The sequence below is a fragment of the Chelon labrosus genome (assembly GCF_963514085.1).
Source record: "Chelon labrosus genome assembly, chromosome: 17".
In the NCBI taxonomy this organism is placed as follows: Eukaryota; Metazoa; Chordata; class Actinopteri; order Mugiliformes; family Mugilidae; genus Chelon; species Chelon labrosus.
Genome location: NC_140350.1, coordinates 2,095,287 through 2,121,555, shown reverse-complemented (window position 1 = coordinate 2,121,555; position 26,269 = coordinate 2,095,287). Strand labels below are relative to the sequence as shown.

Here is a 26,269-nt window from a genome sequence, read left to right as displayed (position 1 = left end):
GTCACCCTCATATCACAGAATTGGGTTTGATGGTAGAGGCAACCTTAGCAAAAGAGGGTCCTTTAGAGGTCTTGTGCTGACACTGTAGCCTTATTAAAGTCCTTGCCTTGTTGTTCTTGTTTGGTTCGATGTGCATTTAACGACAGTCACTTTTCACTTGTTTTTCTTACTGCCACTTGCATATCCAATTAAACAGGATGTGTAAATTCATCCACTAATCCCTCGGCTGTCTTTTAATTACAGCAAGGACAGCAGGTCAGTGGCATGCACTTTGCAAATTTTAATTGCTTTTGTTCAGTCTCAGTGAGAGGCAGCTGTGGGTCACTTTAAACAAATTTTGAGTGCAACTTTGAATTTGTCAATTTTGTGAACTTCTTATAAATTATAAGTAAACACATTAAAGTGAAAAAGAAATTTGGTGACTATGACTAATTGTTTCCTTCTGATGGAACGAAGCAAAAAAAAATATTGTGCGAAATGATAAGGTTGCATGAGAGCCATGGTGTGATAAAATGTTAGTTGGTTTGGTTAATATTCTAGGAGGAAATAATATAATGGCAGACTTTGTCTACATGCATAGACACACCACTAAAGACACCTCAGGACAGGTGAGAAGCCTATATTTTAGTAGTTTCTCCCCACGTCACCACATTTTACTCACAGTTCAACTGGAACAAGTAAACATTTCACACTTTCACTCCTGCTGCGAGATGATATGAAGGGAAAACTAGACTGTTTTCAAGGCAGAGGAGGGACCTATTAGTTTCATATTTAAGCTCAACTCAGCAGACATTCTGAGGCACCTGTGGCAAAAGAGTATAAAAGGCATAACCAGTATTTATCACCATGGAAATATGGTCTAAATGGATATAGGATCTCACTGGATGCAGCTTGGTATAAACACAAAAAAAAACACTATTGTTAAGCTCAGTTTCAAGGTCAAAGACAAAGATGATCATTTAGTACAGTTTTGCTTTGAACATTTTAAACCTGCAATAAATCTGACTTTTTTAAATGGACTATTAAAGTAATTCATAGTGTAGCTTCACCTTCTGTTGTCCATCAAGTTATCACCCGAACTTGCATCAACCCAGCTGTTCTCCCACAGGAAATATCCCATGGGCACGCTCTTTTCATCGGCCAATCACAGCGTGCCTTTAACAGAGTTGGGCTGTGCAGTCTCAGAGCTCTGACCTCAACTCCGGCTGGACAACTGTGGAGCTGCGACGGAACCACACGCAAGTGCAACTCGCACTCGGAGACTGGAGCCTTGGCTGATAGGAGCTCATCGGTGATCCGCTGCTAAGAAACTTTCTCTTTTTTGTAGATTGTGGGTGGTAATTAACATTAGTATTATTATTATTTTAATCTTCCAAAATAAATGGGACAACACAAATCGCGAGAACTTGAATCGCTCCGGTTCAGTTTTGCCAACTTTGTGTAGACCCTCCGATCTGCCTCAGTCCGAGCGAGCGCAGCAGCAGCAGAGGAGTGGGAGGCTGGATGTGGCAGGAGACGGGTCACTGATCTGCAGCGAACCGGGTGCGAGTTTCCCAGTACCCCCCAACTGTCCAATGTCACCGGACAGGATGATGATCATTGGACTTCTGCTCAATGTCTTCTGTCATGGTAAGCTGCATATTTCTAATTTCGAACGGCGGTACCGATCACAGAGATTGTATCATCCACTTAAAACAGTCTGGTGTCGGGTGGAAACACATTGTCATCCACTACAGGAATGCATGAAAGTATTGCAGGAATTTCTGTATAGGGCAACATATTATAGACTGTAAAAAAGCCCAGTTGATGCACATGAGCAAATATGAATAGAATTGAAAACTCAAACTTTTTGGTAGGCTAATTAAAAAGTCTTTGTCCATCTCAACCATGTAATCTAACAAAGAACAATAGGCTACTTCTCAAAAATGTATAGAATTAAAAAAAAAGGGAAACGTGGGAGAGACTAAGCAAAAGATTAACTATGTTCAGGTTCATAGGCAATAATACCAAAGGTTTGAGATAAACTTTTTATGCAGCCTTTAAAAATCCATTTAAAGGGGTCTAATTCACTTTCATTAGAGCAGCAGTCTTGGATTTTACATGTGGATGACATCATGGGTTCATGTCTACTATCTCTGCATTGGACCCCTTCCAAAAAGAGCTAATGTGTTCTCCCATGTATTGATTGGAGTGTCCCAGATCATGGAAATATATCACACATGAACTGTTAAACCTCACCTTTATAGTTTATATAAATTGCACACTAGAAGCTGTGAAGACGAAGGATTAGACCTGAAAGTAAACGTTCATGACTTTGTGGTAGTAACACAGTGGAACAGTATCAGTGGAGTAGTAGTCTTTATTGACGATCAAATGGAGAAAGACCTGCCTGTGATATTTCAGTAGATGAATTTGGAGTCCACCCCTGCCATGAACACACACATTAGCCTTCTGCCAAACAAGTTATGATGATTGAAGTCGATAATGTGACTGTGGCTGGATAAGATGGCTCCCAGAGGAGCATAAGCTTGTTTGTCTGTGGTTATTGGTATTGAATTACATCAGTTTTTATCCTTGTTTGATTTGAAGTGTTCTTCAGCATTGCGCTTGCTTACATGCCCACTGTTAATGCAGAACATATAAAATATACAAAACATAAATTCCCTCTGTGCTCATTGCTGCAAAACATCATGCAATACTTAAATCGCCGCGATCATGTCAACCCCACCTGCCAGGGACGTAGGTGGAATCACACCAGGAAAAGCAATTATTTTCTTATTCTAATTAATCCAGATCTGAATCATTACACATTCAAACAAGTCTGTCATGATGCTATGTTATGTCGTTACACCTAATTGCAAAATAAATTCATGCATTCAAATGTTTTTAATTCGATCAAAAAGAAAAGTGAAATATGAGCAAAATCTTATAATCAGATGCTTTGTTTCTACATGCCATTTCTCTATAATGTTAAGTATGGTATTTCATGTCTGTGGGCATTGGGGCATTGTATAAATAGACTCCCCCCACTGAACTGTATCCCATTTCATGCTATGTTATATTTACCTTTTATATTTATGTATATATATATATATATATATATATATATATATATATATATATATATATATATATATATATATATAAATATGACCATGTACCACTATGTGACTTCAACAATGGCATTAAGAACCTAAGAGGTAGAGCCATCCCAAATATCTACACCCAAGACTGAAATGCTTTAGATGAAACAGGAGAATCACATCTGTATGAGTAGATGACAGATTTTCTCTCATTTGAACAAAAATTCCACATCTGCTTGCTGAAAGCAAATTCTGTGCTGTAAGTGTAAGTGATTCAGCACTGGACCCCTTGCTGTCTCTCGACCACTCACCACTCCAGTCTTGACACCACCCCAGTCGGCCAATCCACAACTCACCACTGACCCCTTCCTGCCTATCACCTCTGTTCTCCCACCCCCACTGAGGAGACCAGTCCTGTGACTGTGACACAGGCCAGGTGAGAAGATGTCTGGAGAGAATCAAGGAAGGCAAGACAGCAGGCCCAAACCGTGTCAACCCCCGGGTCCTGAGGACTTTTGCTGCACACCTGACTGGCATCCTACACTTCATCTTCAACCTGAGTCTGAAGCTGGAAAGGATACCGGTGCTGTGGAAAAAATCCTGCGTAGTGCTGGTGCACAAGAAGCCCATCCCATCTGGCAGCCTCAGCGATTTCAGACTGGTTGGACTGACGTCACACTTCATGAAGGTCCTGGAGAGACTTGTCCTGGCTCAGCTGAGACCCCTGGTGGCCCCTGTCTTAGACTCTCTTCAGTTTGCGTATCAGCCTCATGTTGGTGTGGATGATGCTGTCATCTACCTGCTGCACCGTGCTCACTCTCACCTGGATGGTGGGAAGGGCTCTGTGAGGATCATGTTCTTTGATTTCTCCAGCGCTTTTAACACCATTCAGCCCTTTCTGATGAGTGAGAAGCTGCTCAGGATGGGTGTCAGCTCCTCCATTGTCTCCTGGATTACTGATTACTTGTCTGACAGGCCCCAGTTTGTGCGGCTGGGGGCTCCCTGTCTGATACTGTTGTCAGTAATGTGGGGGCACCACAGGAGACTGTCCTGTTTTCATTTCTGTTCACTCTTTACACCTCTGATTTCCAGTACAGCTCTGGGCCCTTCCACTTGCAGAAGGTCTTTGATGACTCTGCAGTGGTTGGGTGTATTAGAGATGGAAGGGAGGTGGAGTACAGGACACTGATCGGATCACTTTGTAGAGTGGTCCCAGGCAAACCACCCACTCCTGAATGTGGACAAGACCAACGAGCTGGTTATTGACTTCAGGAAGAAGAGGACACCAGCGGAGCCCATCACCATCCTGGGCCTGGAGGTGGAAGTAGTGGACCACTATAAGTACCTGGTAGTCCACATGAACAGCAGACTGGACTGGAAGGACAACAGCGATGCTGTATACAAGAAGTACCTGAGTAGAGTCTATATCCTGAAGAAACTTAGGTCTTTTAATGTATCCGGCAAGTTGCTGGAGATTTTCTACCAGACTGTTGTTGCGAGCGCCCTGTACTTTGCTGTGGTTTGTTGGGGGAGCAGCACCAGCAAAAAGGACATAAGTAGGATTGACAAACTGATCCGAAAGGCTGGTCATGTGATTGGCAGTGAGTTGGAGACGTTCGTCTCAGAGAGGGACAAGAGGACTCTGGACAGACTGCTCTCCAACATGGACAATCCATCTCATCCAATACACCAGATAATAGAGGGACAGCAGAGCTCATTCTCAAACAGACTGATCCAGCTCCGCTCCCACAGTGAACGCTACAGGACTTCTTTCATACCATTCAAAGTCCAGCTGTCCAACAACTCACCCTTCTGTAACAGATAACTCCATGTTATTCATGTTAATGGACACTATTGCACCTTATTATCATTCCTATGTATATAATATATTTTCTTCCATCTCTATTTCTTGTACATTTGTTCATATGCTACTTCTGTACATTCTTTGCTTATACTGTTTTCATTTTATTTTTCTAGATTTCACTTACATTTTATTTTATTTAATCATTTTTTTTTACTTGTAGGTCTTAAGAGTGTTTTATGTGCAACTAAGCTATTGTGACCAAGCAATTTCTCCTGTGGATCAATAAAGTTTATCTAAGTCTAAGTTAGTGTAACCAGGCTCAACTACACTTCACTGTAACTGGCTGGTTTAAATAAACCCTCAACTCTGCGGTTGGTTGATAATGATGGCCGGGAGTCTTGTTTATCTCTGGTTTCCACAGTATATTTCCTGGACAGGACAACATACATACTGGTCAGTCATGGATTAGCTCAAGCACTGCACTCTGCAAACAACAGCAAGTTATTTTAGCACAGATGCTTGCTAACTAGCTTCGAAAGTGCATTTTGCCGTTATTTTCCATTTCAATACATAAAAAGCAGAACAAACATACTCACAGTACTTCGCATTAACAGTCCCACAAATCATAACAATATGTTCAATGTGAGGTGAAAAAATGAATCACCATTCTTGCAATGAAGTCAGCGTCTCTTTATTCAAGCAGTGCACAGAATCTCACACAACACAAGGTTATGGGAGAGGAGCTCCCACAACAGAAAAATTAAACAGTATTTATACACAATGGTAGATTATTTTCAGTACACGTCATGCTGCCTATCAACAAGCATGGGAGTAAGCATGTTGGGAGTGTCTTCCTTGAGGTGGCACCAAGGCCTCAGGCCTCCTGCACTCTCCTTGAACTAATGGTTTTACTACAAAAACAAGGCACTTAATCATGCATGAATACAACTTACTAAACCTAGTTACTAAACCTAATATTTTTCATTCATTCAACCAAAGGACATACAGACATTAATATGCAGTATTTGCATGCAGTGTTGTGCTTTGCAACCTACCTCAGGCACGCCTCTCATAAATTGGCAACGTAGAAAGACTGGCAGAGGAAATTATTAACTAGAGAGGGCACCACACAGCCACAGCCAAACTACTCCATGAATGTACAGCTACATTCAAATGGAATCTCAGTATAAACACTGTTTCATTAGGCAGTAGTTGTGCCACTTTTTGTTTTTTTAATTATTGTTTTCTATCTATGTTTATTGTTTTGCACATATTTCTTTTCTAAATTAAAAGAACATGAAAGAAAGAATAGAACCACTGTGAATGGTTTTGAGTGGTCATAGTGTCTTTCGCTGGAAATATCAATGGAAAGCTATTGTTCAATGAGATTTAACCCAACTTTGACCCTTTGCTGCCAGTCCCATGTGGATTATTGTGTAAGTCCCCATACAGACTGCAACTGCTGATTGAGTGTTGCTATTTTAGCACCTCATTTACTGGACGTGATTGAGCCATAACATGCTTGTCATAAGCTAATTTTCTGGCTGTGTAAAGTTACTAGGTATTAGGTAGACCAATATCACTATATACTATATTCTTGGGTGCTTTCTGTTTTACTGTTTTTCTTCACCTTTTGCACACAGCTTTATCCAATTCCTGGCTTCATTATCTTTCCCGCTGTGCTATAGACTCTTCTTTTGTTCCTGTCTTTATGCTGAGGCATTGTCTTTATGTACTCTGCGGCTGTAATTCAGCTTTGTTGAGGACATCAGCACACACAAATGAAATTGGCAGCATGCCCACTGAACTACTGAATTACTTAGATTAAAAAAAAAAATCATGAAATACAGAGAGAATGGTTTTCATTAAAATGATCACATCAAGGAGAACACCAGAACGTGGCTCTGAATGACACCTGATTGTCGAGCTCATAGTGTAAAAAAGACTTTCTCAAATGTTAATTTTTGTCTTATGAGTCCGAGCCTGTGCACTGAATTTGTTTGTGTGTGCTCAGCATCTTGATTATCACGATTATATTCGCACACTCTTGATGGCCAAAACAAATACCCACAGCCCGATGACAACTGTTGGTGTTTGGCCAAGAAATGATTTTGCACATTGAAATTTTGGACTGAAATATTTGCACACCTCCCAACACCTTGATTGGCTTGTGCGGCACCTGATTCATTTTACCTGGAGTACAGCGGATGGATGCTGCATGTGTGATGTGGCAGGCACAGCTCATTAAATGACACATTATCCATGTATTATACGCATTTGTAACTGTTGATTCAGAGCACAAAATGGTGCACAATTTTTCTACGCATGAGCAGAGATGTCACCTTTGGATTCATGAAGCTTTAGAAAATAAGTTTTTATAAGAGAATGAACTTTTCCCATTACTTTAAAATGATTCGCTTCATTGAGTCACCGGGAGCAATGCCAGGACTTTTCTCATAACAAAGAGAATATGTGCAAACTGTTAAGCATATGTTTAATGTTATTAGAACGTTTTAAGTTTGAAGGCGCTGAAGTGAGTGGTGGAATTTGCAGAATTTAGTGTTCAGCAGAAATGACTGAGCCACACAAGCACTTCAATTAATGCTGATTAACCATCTGTGTCCTTCCTGAAGAAACACCTCTGCACTCACACACTACAATATGATTCAGTAATCTGGAGTATTCAGCAAAATGTCTGTCCTTGCTTAACACTAACAGAACAAGATGGTGCAATGCTTTTAATCCAGTTTACTGTGTGAAAAGGCGTTTTAATTTTCAGAATGAGTTGGGGTCATGCAGTCACTCAGAGATTTTTAAGTGTTTTGTGTATTTTTAGATTTGATAATTTTGCCTGGGCTATTATTTTTTTGCCATAAAATATGTTTTCTATTGTTCTGTAACTCGCTCCCATTTATTAGTCCCATGTTTCCGATTAAATCATTTAGTCGGATAACCTGCACATTAACATTCAGTTAACTGAACTGCATAGACGCTGTATATATATAAATATATATGTAAATGCTATATTCTATTTACATCAACCAGGATAACATCCTCTGCAGAGAAGCCTGATATTAGCTCTGGTATGTGGTGTCACTACTGATTTCAGAGAGATTTCTAATGAGAGGATGCAGGAAATGGCACATACTCAAAAGATTGATGCAAGGATTTAATTTAACAGTGCTGGATCTTTCAAAACAAAGATCGATATGAATCAGAAAACTGTTTTTTTAAACCCATCCATAGTCCCCAGCCCTAGCATGCAAGCACAGTATCCCTGTATAAAGCATTACCAATGAACACAACAGGGCAGATATTGAACATTAGACAGATCAGCGTTTTAAAACACTTAATTGTCACTGCAGCTGTAAAAATACAGGCTTTGTCTACTACTACTACAGATTTTTTTTACAAATTGAACCTCATCAAACTGTTTGTTTGACTATAGTCCAAATCTCCCAAAAAAAATCCTTACTAAAGGACTGAGAAAACCATAAAGTATTCATTTTTGGAGGCTGAATTTTTTTTTTTTTATTGCCCTTCAACTCTACATAAAGCTGCTATGCAGATGTTGTTGTCTCCACTTCAGGCAGTGAGAGTAAGTACACAAGCCCAGTCGACATCGCTGTGTGTTTGTACCTATTCTTACAGTCTACAGTCCTTCAGTTCCTTTTCTTCTTTCAATGCTCTCCAACCAATACAAGCCACGAAGTCCACATGTTAATCCTTTCTGTGTATCGCTTTAAATCATCCTCTTTAACTCGAGCATCAGAAACTTTCTTGCATGATTTCTAGGTTCAGGAGATGGTAAATTCACAGACTGTAAGTTACATTGTAGTTTCTCTTCCATAGTGTCTACCCTGCTTCTATTTTCTGTTGCTACTCCTACGCTGCTGCACCCCTCTTCAGCTGTGGAAAATTGGCGGCTGACATAAAACGCATCAGCGCCAGTACACCAGTGCAGGAACATCACCACAGATTTATAACTCCACTAGTCTGCGTAATACATTCACTGGCCGCTGATTAACCGTGAACTAAGGCATTGAATGTAATGGACGTCCAGTTACATGTGAAAGTCCATTCAAGCTTTAGAATATTCCCACTTACAAAACTATAAATACTGATTGTCACCATATTTAATATAAATGCAGACCTTCAAGTGAAACGAGACACAAATCCCCCTGGTTTTACTACAGGTGAGGTAAATGAGCGCAAGTATAGTAAGTAGTGTGACGTAGTGTCAGTCATAAGCATGGTTCTCCTTTAGCTCCGTCTTGTCGCCTTGCTCCCATATCCTCCTCCAGCCTGTGACTTCCTTCCAAGAAGTCCCTTCTGTCACAATCCCCAAGCACATTTCACATCAGAGTCACACTCTCCCGCCCCGGCCTCTTCTCAAGTCAAATTACTGCCCAACAATCTGGAAGCTCTGTCTGCAACCAATCCCAGTGTGTTTGAAAGGATGGAAAATAAGTTTTAGAACCATTTTTTCCCCCAGCAAATGCTGGTAGGTGGTGTGTAGTTTGCCGTTCATGGTGTTAACATTCATCAGCTTTGCCTCACAAATTCTATTAATCACCGCAGTGAGAAATCAATAGAGTGCATTGTGACTCACATATCACAGTAATTCATTTCCTGCTCACTTCGCTCTTCTTACTTTAAAAACACCCCCATCACACCAGCAGTTCCTTTAACCCAGACTTTTACTTTAGCAGTTTCTTCCATGGTGAATATCCTAATGGAACACAGTGCTTTCTTATCATCAAAACATTAAATAATGTTAAAATCATTCTGACTGAGCGGCTGTGTACTTTTCTTAGGTTTTTGTTATCAGCACATTTATATATGGGCATGCGTGTGTGTGCATACAGAGAAAGGCAGTCAGAAACTAAAACTGCTGATAGTCTCTCTTTGTCAGTGGTAAGCCTGAGGGAACAAACACCGAAAAGAAATTTTGAACAAACTGTTCACTGCCCAAACAAAGATTACGCGAAGCCTGTTTAAAACTGAAGATAAATACTTTGCTATAATTGTAAAGGTGTCACAATACATTGATAGGCAGACAGACACATAGCCAGGTAATCATCACCTTTGCATACATTGGGGAGCTCTGACTGTGAATATGACTCATTGCCCTGTGTGTCGTCTAATTTCCCCTACCTCCCCCTATGGATTCACTGCAGTAGTTTTGGATGTCGTTTTACAGCGGCGATGAAGCGTAGCTTCTGTTTATGATATGTCTTGTGCCGAAGTGAGACGTGGACCTCATGTGGTGCCTGAGATTGCAAAACATGCTGCAGCAGAATTGGATCGCTGTGCGCTTTGTGCTGCCAGTCAGCAGGAGCTTAATCGAAGTGTGTGACCGATCTAACACAATGCTGTGTGTGTTTAATTGTGATGTACTGTATATGTTTAAAGACTAAAGCATGAGCACATGTGACGATAAAGTAGGTACAGATATTCGTTAACAGCCCTGCATTGAGTGAAGAAACGTGAAGATTTACTCAATTTATTCCAAACTACACAACACATTTTTTATGTCTGCAAGCCTGTTTCTTATGTGCCGATAAAAAGTGACAGGATATAACAAATTAACGAGATAAAATGGGAAAAGTGCGTGCATGTTGCCTACCCAAGCTATTTTCTGTCTTCCTGTGGAAGTGCTGTGTATAAAGTGTAATTTGTGGGGACAATTAGGTGTCACATTTGAGAAAATTAATTTCCTGAAATGCTGTGAATACTTTTTTTTTTTTTTAAAAAAAGAGGCTGCCTCTGGCCTTCCTGCATTGTGATTTTCATGGAGCAACAATCAGCATTATGAAATGACTTGTAGTTTTTCACTCACAGACAGAACCCCGCCAATCAAAAAAAGCTCAATGCTCAATCACTATGGTCCAACATGAATTTCCACTAAATACCGTAAAAGAACATTTTGTCAGCGATTTGCACCAAATTGTATGGAATGACAGTTTTAACTTCATGGATGGATAACTTTAAATACACACAAGGCTAATGTATCTACAGTATATTAAAGAAGGACATTTTTAGGTGTATTTCCTGATGCATCTGTCAGATAAAGAAACATTTGCTTCAAATGGAGACCTTCAGAGTGAAAGCATCTTGGACATTTGAGTTGAGTCACTCTCTGAATGCGAAATCCACACTGAGTATTGTTTGGTTTGCTGGAAAGTGCTGAATAAATAGGTTTTGTCTCTAGAATTATGTATACAGACAGTGTCTGACACTGGTGAAAAGCTTGTTCCAAATGGAAAGGACTTGGCCACGACGTTAGCCCCAGCTGTTCATGTAACATTAAAAGCAACAGTGCTTCTGACAAGACATCCATGAGTACATGTATCCAAAAAATAAAAAAATGAAAATATGATATACCATATGTTACATGTAAAAGCACCATACCCATGTTTGCTATAGATTTTACAATGATTTTCAGCTGTATATTGCATTTTTTTAATAGCACATGCATTATCTTTTAGGCCAAATGGTATTGTTGTCACATAATGTATGAAGGGACTATTCCAGAAATGCTTTTTTGTTTGTGGTTCAAGTATTTGCAGGTCCAAGAGTCACCCAAGAGCTGTCTAATGAACAGCTTCCTGTTTTCTTTAGTCTGGCTTTTGAATGCAAAGCTGTTAGGCAGATTACACATAATGATACCTACGGTTTTGAATGTGACATTAGTATAGGATTGAGACAAGAATTAAAGCTGTAAAATATTGTAGCTATAAAATAAACATATGGGAAAAAAAATTAAATAAAAATTAAAGGTAGGAAATCAATCTTAAAACTACGCTTTGGAAAGTTGTCAGCGGTCCTAATGTTGCACTTAATGAGATAAATCACAGCGTGTAAAGAGGTAATTAATATGATGACTCCTGGAAAGACCAAGCAAGGTCCTCCACTATGGATCTGCTGGAATCATACAGTCATGTTGTGTTAATTCACAAAGTAAATTCTTTTTGTGCATGTGTAGAAGCTGGAAATGTATGAAATGTCAATAAGTTCTCCTCTTTTTCTCACTTGTTGCACCAAAATCAACAACAACAGGAGATTATGCGAAATCCACAAGGAAAAACAGCTGCAGGGAGGAGGATAAGCTCCTGGCTGACAGTCTGGTTTGAAACCTGACAGGAAGCCACCATAGATTCATAAAAATGCTATAGCATGTGTTGAGCTCACCTGTCCAGGAACATTGTGGTGTGTGATAAGAAAGATGAGGCTGACTCGCAGTGCCTGGCTACATTGTGTATGAAGTGAATGATGGCTGGCAGCATTTCCAGAAGCTTGGATGTATCTGTAATTCTCATCGGTACCAACACTGAGATGCTGTGCTGAATTATTGTGTTTTTAGTAAAACTGAATTAAATTAAATAAAAATAAATAAATAAATAAAAGATTATGCATTAATAAAAAAGTCAAAGATTAGATAAAAAATTATTTTGATATAATTGCAATTACAACATACCCTATGGCGTTATTATATTATTCTCAAGACTCCTGTGTTTTTATGAGGAGCGTTTAAGTTTTGTCCACCTTGCCACTTTACTACACTTGCATGTTTTCAATTTAACATTCATGTTGGATATTATCGTGACCTGAAATGTACTCACCTCGCCTTGTTGTCTTAATTAGAACTTATTTAGCTTTAGGATGGTGGGATCATAAAGCCAGTCATGCTGGCAAGGAAAAGCTCAATCCACTACTATTATCAACCTCCCTTCCAGGTAGTGTGCCAGTATCTGCATCCTTAGACTGTCTGGTCGCAGAGCAGCGCTGCATCCAGGAGCAGTCCTGCAAGGTCATCTATCGGCTGCTGGAGTACTGTGCATCCGAGGAGGCCGTGTCGCCCCTCAGTTCAGATGCCCGTCTGGAGTGCTTGGAGGCCCAGAACTCCTTGCAGCATTATCGCCCCCTTCAAGTTTGCAAGTGTCAGCGTGGTTCTCGCAGGGAGGAACACTGCCTCAGGGTCTACTGGACTGTGAGATTTGCAGGTGAGTTTATGCACTGGAATCTGTTTGTGTGGGAGGCTCTTTGATCGCAGCTGCATATAACATGTGCTCTGCATTGTTGTTTTAGCATATGATGAATATGAAGTGTCTCCTTATGAAGAACTGGAGTTAAATCTAGTGAGGAACATAGAGATGTCACGTATGGCCTCCATAATGTCAGGTAGAGCACCACTTTAACTTTGTTTATCTCAAATCTCAAATATATAGTAAGTCATGGTTTTTATTTTCTGGTGTACATTAATCAGTTCTCCTCCTTAAACCCACCAGCTTCCTCTGTTTCTGTGGATGGCCAAAATCAGTGTCTGAAGGCCGCTCAGGACTGTGGCCTATTTGAGAAATGTGGCTCCCTTCGGTCAGAATATGTTGTGGCCTGTACCAAGCCCGCAACGGTCTCTGACAACAGCTGTAACCGCCAGAAATGCCATAAAGCCCTGCGTCGCTTCTTGGAGCGTGTGCCAGAGGAGTACAGTTTCGCTTTGCTCTTTTGTCCATGCTCTGACACCCTGTGTGGGGAGCGCCGGAGAAAAACCATCGTCCCGTCATGTTCCTATGAGGAGAATGCGAGAGGGGAGGAAAGAGTGGGAAAGCCCAACTGCTTCAGCCTACAGAACTACTGCTCCAAAGATGAGCTGTGTAGGTAAGAAGGCTGTTTGAGTGTATTTATACAGTGCATTAACTAAATACAGTTTTACCATGTACATTAAATGGCACAAAGTAGTAACTGAATGTGCCACAAACTACGATAAAGTTAACCACAAAGAATGACTAGGTAAGTACAACAACACAGCACTCAACACAGGCCACAAAAATGTCAATATTAAAGGTGCAGATGAGTTTTTAATGAATGACTTGATTGATTAGTCTTCTTTTCCGGATTTTCTTGATGAAACTATAGGTAAGACAAATGCCCATCTCCTTTTCTTGAACCCAAAATGATACATTTAACCAGTTTTTATCACTGAGTCAAACATACTCAGACTGCAATCAAATATGACAGAAAAGTTGCATATCAACATATTTTAGACCTCAGATGTATGGCATTTTGCTTGAAAAATTACTTAATTGATTCATCAATCATCATAACGGTTGCAAATTAACTTTCCGTTCGCTAGTGAATCAAGTAAATGACTAATCTTGCTCTAATAGCCCGAACCTGTAGACACGCAAGAGGTGATACTAATGAAATACACACAGACACTGACAAGAGAAGGTACTGATATAAATCTGTTGTTCATTCAAGCTAAATAATGTACTTTCGTTTATGCTGGTACTGCTGTACTCCATCAGACTGACAATGAAGAACCACCAACTGATGTAAACATGGAAGTAAACATTTTAATTAGTCAAATTATCCAAAAATCATATTTGCATTTTTTTTATACGCAAAGATTATATTCAGTGGCTTCGTTAGGCCTCAAGCTTTATTTTGCCTGTGGTAATTTAGCATGTTAACCCAGTCTATCCACGTCCTGGAAATAACGACAACCTGTGAATTGCTGTGCATAAATCCTGGAATATACCTGATTATTAGCTCACCGATCAAACTCTTACAATATAAGGAGTCAGATTATATTTAGAATGTATCTTTTGAGAAATCGGCTTGCAAAAAAAGAGAGAAGTGGGAGCTAATGGTTGGTGCATTTTGCCCAACAGAACGCCCCAGCTCATCTGTATGACTACAGCAGTTTTTGTATATTTACTGTTCATCTTACAATAATTGTTCTCTGTGTGTAAATGCTGCAGAAGTTAGTAACAATGCCCTGCTCCATTAATGGCATCAGAACTAAAACGAAAAGTGTAAAGAGTGAAGCTCTCTTATGTTTATTGATGACAGGTGACATGGAACAGCTCTACAACTGGAAGGGCACACAGAACAACCATGGGCTTTATGAATAAAGAGACAAAAAGAGAATTTTCAAGTACAATAACTCTTTGCACTTTTCAGCTGGCCAGAGTGGGATTTGAAAACTCAGCCTAATCAATATCCTAAATTACAGAGTTAAAACAGCCTACAACAACAACAACACAGTAGACTCTAATGCTGTTGTCTATATTCCAAGAATTCTCAATTGCGTTTCCATTGAATCTGACACAAAAGAAATGAAGCACAGATGACACTGCATCCATTTCAATCATAGTCATAGCGGACATAGCTCAGTGTGCCAAACTCTGCAACCTTTTCAAAATGGCAGCAGGTCCCTTTTTAATAACAGAAACAGCCTGTAAAATCGATGGCTTGTAAACCTCTGTGATAAGCTCTCACTGTCAGCACTGAAGAGGTCTTTTCACAAACTCATTACCAGTAAGTGAAAACAAGTAAAATGGTTTGAACTAAACTACTGTATGTGTGACTATTGGTGTATAGGTTTTTTACGAGATTGGTTTTCCACACAGATGTGATTGATAGACTAGAAAGGTGAACTAAAAGAAACACAGTCATACAAGTGCAGCAATATCTCTGTCTCTGGTTTGTATTTCGTGCTGTTCTTGTTGCTTTTCTTGTTTTGATTTAACACCACCTCAAATCCCAAAATGAAACTGCCAAAACACATCCAAAAAGACACAGGCATATTGCCAAATCACATTAAAATACACTTTCTGGTTTTGTGTGCTGACGCATGAAAAACTATTTTGTGTGTTTTTCTGTTTGCGTATGTTCAGATCCCGGTTTGCTGATTTCCAACACAATTGCCAGCCCTCCCCCCTGTCCGCCTCCGGCTGTATGCGAGAGAGCAGAGCCATGTGCCTGAAGGCCTACGCTGGACTCATAGGTGAGATGGAGAAAAACAAATTAAATAGGAAGAGGAGACTAAAAGTATGAATAGTTGAGAGAAAAATCTGAATTGTTATCAGTAGGTGTCTTATCAGTGATATTTGGCTTATATGGGTTTCAAGTTTCTGCTCAAAATATCTTGACAGAGGCTCACTCACCTGCCAAAAACTGTTGCTCCAGGGATCCAGTCAGAATCACTTTGAAACTTTCAGTTCAAGATCAGTTCAAAAATTGCTTTTCCAGCAACTCAACAAAGTGACAAGGGTAGTGTTGGGAGTAACGCGTTACAAAAGTAATATAATTACTGTAATGTACTGCTTTTTGCTGTAACGCGGTAATGTAAGGCATTCCAAAAAAAATTGGGTAATATTTTACTCGGTACAAAGGTCAGTAACGCGCGTTACAATGCATAACCTGAAATTAAGTGGTGTTTTGTTTTTATACTATCGCCAGATCAGCAGAGGAGAAAAATTCCGCGCAAATTGTAGAACGTTTCTTCCTGTAGGCCTATGGCTGAAGTAGGCTCGACATCGAACGGTACATTTTCGAGATGGACATAGCCTACTCTCATTATTTTCAGTTTGTTAGAGACAAAGATATGAGGAGCATAGTAGTTAAGTGCACTTTATGTGCGAAACCAAAAGATCTATCTATGTCGCGAAATAGCTCAAGTAATCCAACGAAACATTTAGAGCGGTGCCACGCTAACATTAAGTTAGTGAAAAGAAAGCAAACTGAGGACGAAAGCGGAGACAAAGCAGTTAAAGGTCTGTTTTTAACTAAATTCTGGCTATGATTGTTCCTTGTATTGCATTACGAGCCATCACTGCGCCCATAGGCGTCTCTAGCCCGTTTTGTCCCAGCACCACTTTGTCCCAGCACCCCTAAAAATAAGAGTTGAAAAAAAATAAAAATTGGTTGTTTTATTTTAAAAGGTTTTGTCTATGATGAGATGACAAAAATAGCACAATCGAAGAAAGTATGTGGTTTAAAAATAATATTTTAACGAGGACCCCCCCAGTGGTATGATCCACCTCTCTCGTTTACCTAATACTGCCTATCTACAGAGGACATTTACAGCTTTTGCAATGATGACAAACGTAAAGGGGTGGGGCTTTGGTACCTTTCTCTTTCTCATTAAGGAAAATGTCATCCATCAGTTATATGAAATCTTAAAATACTTATTTATTTATTTTTTTCAGCATTCTAATTACCTTACAAAGATTGGGGAATTAAAAAAAGAAAAAATTGTGATTGGATAACATTTTTTTTCCTGGTAGTCAGGAGGTTAGGCGGGGTTGCTTTTTTGACGTTTATTGACCTTAAGTTTGTTTTGCACTTATTGTTCCTACCTCATCTTCTCATTTAAATGCAATTTCTTTTCTTTATTTTTTAAACCAAATGATAGCTTTGTGACACAGTAGTTTGCCATTAAAGGAAGATGTGTTGTCTCATTTATTGTTGTCTTTCCAGTCTTTGGTGGGGGGTGCTCAGCACCCCTAAAGCTCTGACCCTAGAATGTATTACATTCTTCTGTTGTTAGCCTTAAGCCTAGGAGCATAATAAGATACATTTAGAATAAGTATATATTTATTTTGGTGAAAGTAACTTAAAAGTAATGCAGAAGTACTGTAATGCCTTACAATTCAGAGACAGTAATATTATAATGTAACAAATTACTTTGAAATGACAGTAACAAGTAATACATAATGTATTATGTTTTTGAAGTAACTTGCCCAACACTGGACATGGGTAATATTATTCCCATAATCAGAGCGTAATTTTGTGTACCTAAGAGAAATTCTGTTTCAACACTTTCCTAAAGTTGTACCTGCAGACTTTAACTCTTCTTTCTGTAACCAGGAACCATAATGACTCCCAACTATGTGAGCAATAGCACTACAGAGGTGTCCCAGTGGTGCACATGTGACGGCAGTGGGAATGAATGGCAAGGCTGCCAGCGCATCCTGCAGATGTTCACCAGCAATTTATGTCTGCGTGAGTAAACCATCTTAAGGTTATGGCCTGTAGTTTTAGGATTGTCAAACTTGAGTAAAAAATGTATGTAAAGTTTTCACAACTTCAAGAACTGGATGAGTGTTTGACTATTAACATTCACACATCTGGGCTTCATTGCAATTTTTTATTCTATTTACATAGCAGTGGATATTTTATTACACTCTGTGGTATTGCAACAAGTTCCAAAGAGCAAACATTCATCTTACAAATCAAACCCAGCAATTGTACCTGACAGTACTTGTGTCAGCATAATGATTGAAGAAATATTAACTTTTAGCTGTCAAATGTGATTATTATCTAAATTAATGTTGAAAGATTCTGCTCTAACTGAGCATTTTATCACGTGCATTAATACATAATTCAAATGAGGTGGGTCATAATTGATGATTGATAGGGCAAAACCACTGAACCGTAATGTTTTCTTATAAATAAATGAATGGCAAGAGACATTGTCCCTGGTGTGTGGCTGGCTGCCAAATGTGAATGTAATTTCCAAGCTCTGTGGAATCAATGAATCCCTTCACCACATCTGATAAACATCCTGTGACTTCTTGTTAAACTGTTGCCAAACCTGAATGGATGGACAAGCAATGAAAGTTTCTATGGAAGAAGTGCCATTTGAATATAAAGATCACAGTTACTCTAAATTGTATGTAACACTATGAAACACTAAAAAAATCAGGTGTGATCACACAACGAAGAAAGAAAAAGGGAGCATAGATCATAGGTCAGTTAACAAATTAATATTTCAACAGGTGCTATTTGCATCCTGGTGTCAGTAGACAACAATGCTGTTTTGGCGCTAACAGAGTGCCTTCCTGGCAGACAGACTTTCTGACACATGGTTAAATTTGTAAAAGGGTCTATTTTAACTCAAAGCATGTTTTTAAACCTAACCCTGTAGTCTTATAGTCTAAGTTGACTTTGGGCTTCAGATGTGTTACAAACTCTACCCCCCAATGTCATTTATTTTTTAAAAAGCACTAACGATCAGTGTTTATTAAAGTTAAGGTTTTAATATTTATTTTTCCATCTTTTAACTTGCAGAACAGCTTCAACAACATCTGACTCAATCAGTTTCTGTAACATGTACTTGAGATGTTCAAGCTTTCATTTGGAGTAGAAAATTTGACAAGCTGACATTTTTCTTCTCCGTGGCAGTCTCTCTTTGCTCTTTCAGATTTAGATCAGGTGCAATAAAGTCCATGTGTGACGTATAGTTAAATTATGTTATCCCATTTATGCGTGTATGAATCTAACAGAAAGTCTCTGTTTGGTCTAATGATTAATAAAATAATAAAATAAATGTTTAAATAGATATGGTCATATCATGTCCAATCATGCGTGGTATTTGCAGAGCTGGTAGTTCTTATAATGCTATGAAAAGTCCCTGATAATATTTTTGTGATACTTCAGAGATGAATAATGATGTGAATCTAATGAAGACGGCCCCTGCTGATTTTGTTTCAGGCACTGCCATCAGCTCCATGGGAATCTCCGCACCTCCTCCGGTGGAAAACACTCCCGTGCCAGCTTCTCAGCCCTCCCCACGTGTCTACCAGGAGAGGGTCCATGTCAGAGTTAACACTCTCCCTGAATTCAACAGCGTAAGTACTCTTTACTTCTTCGCTGTCTCAGCATATGTTAGACACAGTGAAAAGGGAGTTGACTGTATATCAGGTAGTAACACCAGAGTATCACCAGGGACTATAGCTGTGAGCTGGGCCCAGGAGCTCCTTGTATAACCTCAGATTATTCCCCCCACCTCTCCTCTCTACATCACATTGTAGCAGAGGATTAGCCCTAGGTTTTTGCAGCATAAGACTCAACTCTTACTGTGTCTATATTCATGTATGCACACCCATCCGCTCTATATTCTGTATTCCCACTATTTTAATCCTCATTATTCTGCATTTCCTCTTCCTCCAATCTCACCCCATGAACCATTACATCACAGAAGTTCTTCCACAGGTTGCTATATAAGCACGTTTGGAAACTTAGTTTGTTTATAAATTATGCATTTGAGTTTTCATTTGTTATGAATATGTACTACCACTGAAATAAATTCACAGATGATGTATTCTAGTGGAAATCATACAGTGAGCATCTTCTGCAGTAAATCAAATCTTCCCATGATGTTTTTATACTTTAAATTTGAGAATTTAAGTGGATTCTGAAAAATCGATTGCTGCAACAGAAAGGAGGAATAAGTTATTTCCTACAGACCAAGGCCATTTTGAAAGTATTGAATGCAAAAGTGAAGCTCAGGCGAAGATCTGAGGTGAATAATCGATTCCAGTGGGTACGCTCTCACATCGAAGTGAAGGTTTCACTTTAATTGTATTATCCAATGCATGGATCGGCAACAACATTAAAACCACTTACCTAATACTGTATAGGTCCTCTTGGTGCCAACAAGGGACCTGTGGGTGTGTTCTGTGTTGTCTGGCATTGGGACATCTTTTGGGCCTTGTGACTTGTGTAATGGGGCTTCAGGTAATCGCGCTTGTTCCACTGCATCCCATGGATGATCAATTGCGTTGGTGTCTGGAGAATCTGGAGGCTGGGTAAACTCCTTGGCAGTATGGCAGTGTGCATTGTTTTGCTGGGAGAGTGCCATTGCTATGGGAGCCTGTGCTTGGTCTTCAACAATATTTAGGTGGCTGAGATGTGCCAAAGTAACACACATGAATGCAAATAAAAAAAAGTTATAGATTTTTCTTATTTGAATAAATAACTTTAGAGCAAACCATGGAAGCTTCAGGACTATTGGTTGTCAGTTCCAATTGAACCAGTGCTGACCTTCTGACTGGTCTGTAGACCACCGAGCAGAGGGGTCCTTTCATTTGCAAAGTCCTCACTTTCAGTGTTACTGTTGCATGGTTAGACAAACAGTAGTGATCTGGGGGTTCCTGTAGAAAAAACTTTGAAAACCTGTAGACTAAGTTAGCATTGAAACTCCCAGTTGTGATTCTTTACAATTATTGTCATACAGTTGACAAGTGTTGATAGTGGAGGAAATAACACTACATAAATACTGAAAACTGGTGAAAAGACTAGTAGCTTTTCCGATGTCTCCCTTAGCACAGTTGCTAATTTTAGCTGTTTTCTCCACCTCCAAGTTTTCAACATTTGGACCCCCGCATCTAACTCAGCAATATTAACATATGCAGTCAGGACTTGACTAAGGGAAGGGGACCTCTCGTTGGTGGACTGCAAACCAATCAGAAAGCCAACGAAGGGTGAATTGTGCTACACCTCTGACCACATCCAGGTTTACTGGTGGGTGTGTTTGGCTGTGGTCCTAAATGGGCTCTGTTACGCCTGTAACCCAACTATGATGTACATGCTGGAGTACACTTCTACATCACTGTAGCAGGACCTGTTAGCCTGTATGTAGCGCTACCACTACTGAAGTAACCAGCTAGCCAGTTTACAGTTCGCTGACTGACTCATAGCTTGTAATGGTCCACATGTTCTATCATGTCACCACCCACAACAAGCAGGGCTTTTCATGGTTCTGAATCAGCAACAGACAGTGATCCGCTGTTGTGAGAGAACAGCGTTTTCCGCAATATTCTACTGCACCCCAAATGATGGTTATATTATTTGCATATAAAGTGCTGAACTGAGAGCTGAAGTGGTCACTGCCCACTTGTGACTGGATCATCCAGGATGCATGTTAATACCAAACGTCAACAGGGTCTGAGTTTGGGACACATTTCAGTATGAACCAATGAAAAAAAAAATGAACATTTGGTGTCTTTTTACAAAACCATGGGATTTTCCCATTACTGGTTATTATACTGTACTGTGCAAAACCTTTAGGCACTTTAGAGTTTTCATTTTTTATTTATATTGTTATCCATCTCTGATGGCTAAGTGAGGCATCTGATCTGTCCCAAATTCATAACAAGCCCAAAGATACAGCCAGAGTTTCAAAGCTGTCTTCTATGACAAGAAAAGCAGCTGTGTACCAGATGTTGCGGTGCCCCAGAGTCCAGATCTCAGCTGGAGTCAGTCTTGAATTACACGAAGACACAGCAGACACTGAGGCAGCCAAACTCCACAGAAGAATTGCAGAAGGTCTCCGAGATGATAGGAACAACCTGCCTGCCGTGTACTGTGAAAAAAATAAATAAAAATAATAATATATATGTATATATATATATATATATATATATATATATGTGCAAGTGTACCTGGAGACCTGGTGCTGTTCTGATATCTTTTTTTTCTGTTTGCTGCACCTTGCCATTATTTTTTTCAGTTTTACTTTTAACGTCTGAAACTTTTACACAGTGCTCCACCATACACAGGTCAACCAAAGATGGCCGAGTAAAGTAAAGTAAAATGATATAATACAGAATAATACAGAGAGTAATACAAAGGGTTTTGGAATCTGTAAGAAGGATTTTCAGATAATTATTAATATACATCATGGACTCTATAGTACTCTGAATGAAGATGGCTTACTTCATGTCTTGAGTATTTATGATCGCTGTTTTTATATTAAAAAATTATTTTTGGAATATTTAATAATTTTTCATCAAGTGTTATAGACTACTTCACTATTTGATATCTTGTAAAGTACACAGTGGCAGTCTTACTGGTTATAGCATTGCATCAAGAGTCTCGAGATCAGCTAGTCTATAGAGTATCCAAATTGATTAGTGTCACTATCCATGCTGACCATTGATGCTGACAGTTATTTCTTGCTTCATTCAATTAAATTCAATTCAGTTTTATTTATACAGCACCAGTAGACCATCAAAATGGTCTCAAGGCGCTTTACTCAACACAGAGTCTCAAACCCCCAGAGCAAGCACTAAGGAGACAGTGGCAATAAAAAACTCCCTTTTAAAAAGAAAAAACTTTGAGCAAAACCCAGCTCATGAGGGAGGACTGGCTGGGAAATAGAGGGAGGGGGAAGAGAGACTTCGAAGCAATCAGATAAATTCATACATGCATCTGGATAAAGCATACTTGCTTGCAGCGTGATTACTACCTTATATACGGTATAGTGTCCCATTAATTTGTCCCACAGTTGCAAAATGATATAGAGGGACTAAATCTGATTTTTTTTAAAAAAAGGGTCAGTAATGTTTGATACAGACTGTTGTAATAGGTTTGTATTTCCGCCAGCAGCTAACAACAGGCACTTATTTTAGTGGACTGACCACTTTCGAGCAAATTAACTGTCAAACTGATTTTGGTGTAGATCAAGATGTGGGATTTTTGCCAGTGCATACTTGTTTTCAAAGCAACAATACATAGGAAGACTCTTATATACATGACTGGCTTCTTTTATTGTATAACCAAATCAGGAGAAATGTAAGTAAGGCAATATTTTACTGCATTTGCACTAACATTGTCATCGGGAAAAAATAGCTGCAGTTGTGATTGTAATTGGTGATTGAAATCATGTAACAATATAAATAAAATCCAAGTAAGACACACGAAAAGCAATACATGAACAACCTTCTTCAAAATGTATTTCCAAAGGCTAACATATAGATGTATTGACATAGCTTTGACTTGTCATTTGACCCACAGTCTCCTTGTTTTTATGGCTGTAGCTTTGAGATGGTATCATATGTAAATTCGTTGTGTTAATGTGGACTTTCTCTTCCTGATCTTCCCTCCACGCTTCAGCACTTCTGTTAATTAAAAGAATCACTCTTTCCCTGCTTTTACAGATAGAGGACAGTGAGGAAGATGAACAGGAGGAGGAAGCAAGCAAGGACTTCAATGTCATCCCGCCATATTCTGAAAAGGACTCTAATGTTGAATCGGGTGCTCGAGGGAGTCAGCGGGGAGCAGCCAGCCTAGCAGTACCTGTGTTACCATTGCTGCTGCTGCTGCCCGCAATCATCCTTGACTGGGAGTGACTGGAGCAACAGCAGACTCTTATCACCTACTTCGCTTATATTTTACTCTTGCTGCCATTGTTAAGTCCATCTCATCAAAAATGAATCACACAGGACAGTTGTGAAGAAGAACTGTAAATGCTTACAACATTTCTTTCTGTTTCCCTGATTCATTTATTTATTTTTTTTTTTAAATGTCCTGGCTTTATTTTTTATAATTCCTCTTTTCCTCTGGAGCTTCCTCAAGCTATCAGCAGTCCTGCAGTATCTACCATGTCTTTGCTTGAGCCGTCTCCTGTGAAAGGAAGGGAACAACGTGAGCAGATACACAAAGTGCATGGGTGGATTGAGAAGTGCTGTCTGGGCAAATACTCTATCTAGAGCCTGCTTCACACTCAAAGTACATCCCCTCTTTCAACAAGAAGCACATCGCCTTAGGCCACATACACTGTACGTGCTCCAAAAACCGTAACCAGTCCACTCCACTGCAACCAGGCACAAGCACAGCTTTTGAATTCTATTTCATGACTCATGTCACATCCGTTTCTGTGCTGCCCCTTCGGCTTTTCCTCTCCCTCCCTCATATGGTGGTTGATTAAGATAATCCACTTTACAACAAGTTAATATGAAAATGCTCCTCACTTAGACTGCTTTGTATCATTGAAAAAACACTTTGCAAAATTGCTTCATTTAAAAAGCGATAAGATGTAAACTAATGTGTTGTCGCATTAAGTATACCTCTTCTCACCAGAGCAGTGTGAAACAGACACTAAGTGAAACAGTCACTCTGCTCTTGTTCTTTTGTTAACACGCCACTTAGTATTATTCCTACATCAGTGAATGGCTGAGAATTCAACCACTGGCAAAAGTAATGAGATCAAATTCTACTGTAGAAATGACGAGGAGAGAAAAGCAACATAAGCAATTACAGCACAATTCAAATTGCTCAGCATGCAGGGCAAGTCTGGAGTAAGGCTCAGGGGAGGAAAAAGCCAATTTACTGCTGTCATACCCTCTCACTTTTTTATCCTTAGGAGATGTGGTTTTAGTGCTCCTTCCCCATCATGTACTTTAGATGTTGTGAGAGCGAGATGCAGCGATAGGGACACAGGAGGCTGTAAAGCCTGCTGGCTGCTCTGATCATTGAGCAGCACATTGAGCCATTCTCTCTGCCTGAAATATCTTTTGCTGATGTTAATGATTTTTTTCTCATATGGCTCATTTTCCTGTGAAATTAGGCCGCTGTTGGCCTGTAGGTAAAGAAAAAGTAGAGGGAAGTTTTGGACAAACTTGTCTAATCTGATGATGAGTTTGCAAGAAATAACCCATCTGAGTTGTGCAAGGAAAACTTCTTATATTGCTTCTATTCTATTCTGTCAATTCATTGCAGCTATACAGTCATGTTTTTAAAATAATTTTATCTAACAAAGTAATTGCAGTGATGGGTGACTTTAAACTGCAGTCCACTCTAAAAAAGCATCAGCACTGAAAAAAATCCAATTATGTGTCACAAAAAACATTTGTGTGTTTAAATATAACTTTGGGAGACTGTATGACACTGCAACTTTTTATTTATTCTTTTTATTCTTTTTATTTCATATAGATTGACTATTGTCGATCTGTATCCAAGTGCAGAAAATGCACTGGAAGCATGTAAGCTCTGTTTCCTGAGTGGACGTCTATCCTGCTCCAGAGTTTTTGGAAGTTAAAGTTAGACTTTGTCTAGATGTTGTAAGGTTAGTGGACCTGCATTGACGCACTTCAGGGCAAAATTACATCATGCAGGTTTTTAACCACTTTCTTGCTGAGAGAAGCCAAGAAAAGGATGGGAAAGGCCAGTTCGCAAAGCTCTGAAGTGTGACAGCAAGCTTAGTCGGTTCACAGAAAACATATTTGAACAGAATAACTGAAGCTAAAAAGTATAAAAAAAAAAAAAAAGGTCAACCAGCTGGTGTTTAAATGTATAAACCATGGAAGAAACATCCCGTTAAATCAATACGATAAAGAAATATATCAGCACTTCTGCCAATTCAGACCTCTCACATCCACAGCACCCAGTGACTAGTATCAGTGACTGCATTCATCCAGCCATGAGTCTACCTGTATTTTCACAGTTAAGTTTGTTTATATTGTAAACTATGTAAAGTTAAACATGTACATCAAACGTGGCTTGTATTTTTTTCAACGTTTTTTTGAAAGCTCACTGTACTCTCCATCTGTGATCAAACTCTTAAAGAAAATATGTGAATATCCCATTTTGTAGGTTACATCATGAAAGATGCGACACCATGTACAGTACTGTTCCACATGCTAACCTTCTTGTAAAAACGTGACTATAATGTGTAACAACTATGTAGTCTTCTGACATATAAAAGTGTGCCGATTTGTTAAAAGAATAAAAGTCACGTTGGAAATTTGCAGGTCTGACGAACGAATGACCAGAAATTGACTGCTGTGTTTTACTATATTTGCATTTTCTTCTACTTTACCTTTCTTCTTTCTACAGATGATACAGGAATTGATCCTGATGGGACTGTCCAAAAGGTTAAATTTTGTGATAATTGGTGAGTTAATCTGTCAAATCTGCACTGTAAAATATACAGTACTATGTGGGACTTAGCATGCTGATAAGTATTTTTTCTCTGGCCAGGACTCTAACATTTCACCCCTGATTAACAGAAACGATTACAGAGTCT

General features: G+C 39.3%; 1 protein-coding gene across 1 annotated transcript; it reads left to right on the top strand.

The window, feature by feature from the left end:
* The first annotated feature begins 1,396 nt into the window (after positions 1-1,396).
* On the top strand, positions 1,397-26,269 carry LOC311502509 (GDNF family receptor alpha-4-like). Its single transcript, XM_084564762.1, has 8 exons — positions 1,397-1,629; positions 12,627-12,893; positions 12,979-13,071; positions 13,179-13,548; positions 15,573-15,682; positions 17,548-17,682; positions 19,174-19,310; positions 23,403-26,269. Exons 1-8 carry the CDS (start codon positions 1,575-1,577, stop codon positions 23,592-23,594), a joined length of 1,359 nt encoding a protein of 452 aa, XP_084420888.1. The 5' UTR covers positions 1,397-1,574; the 3' UTR covers positions 23,595-26,269.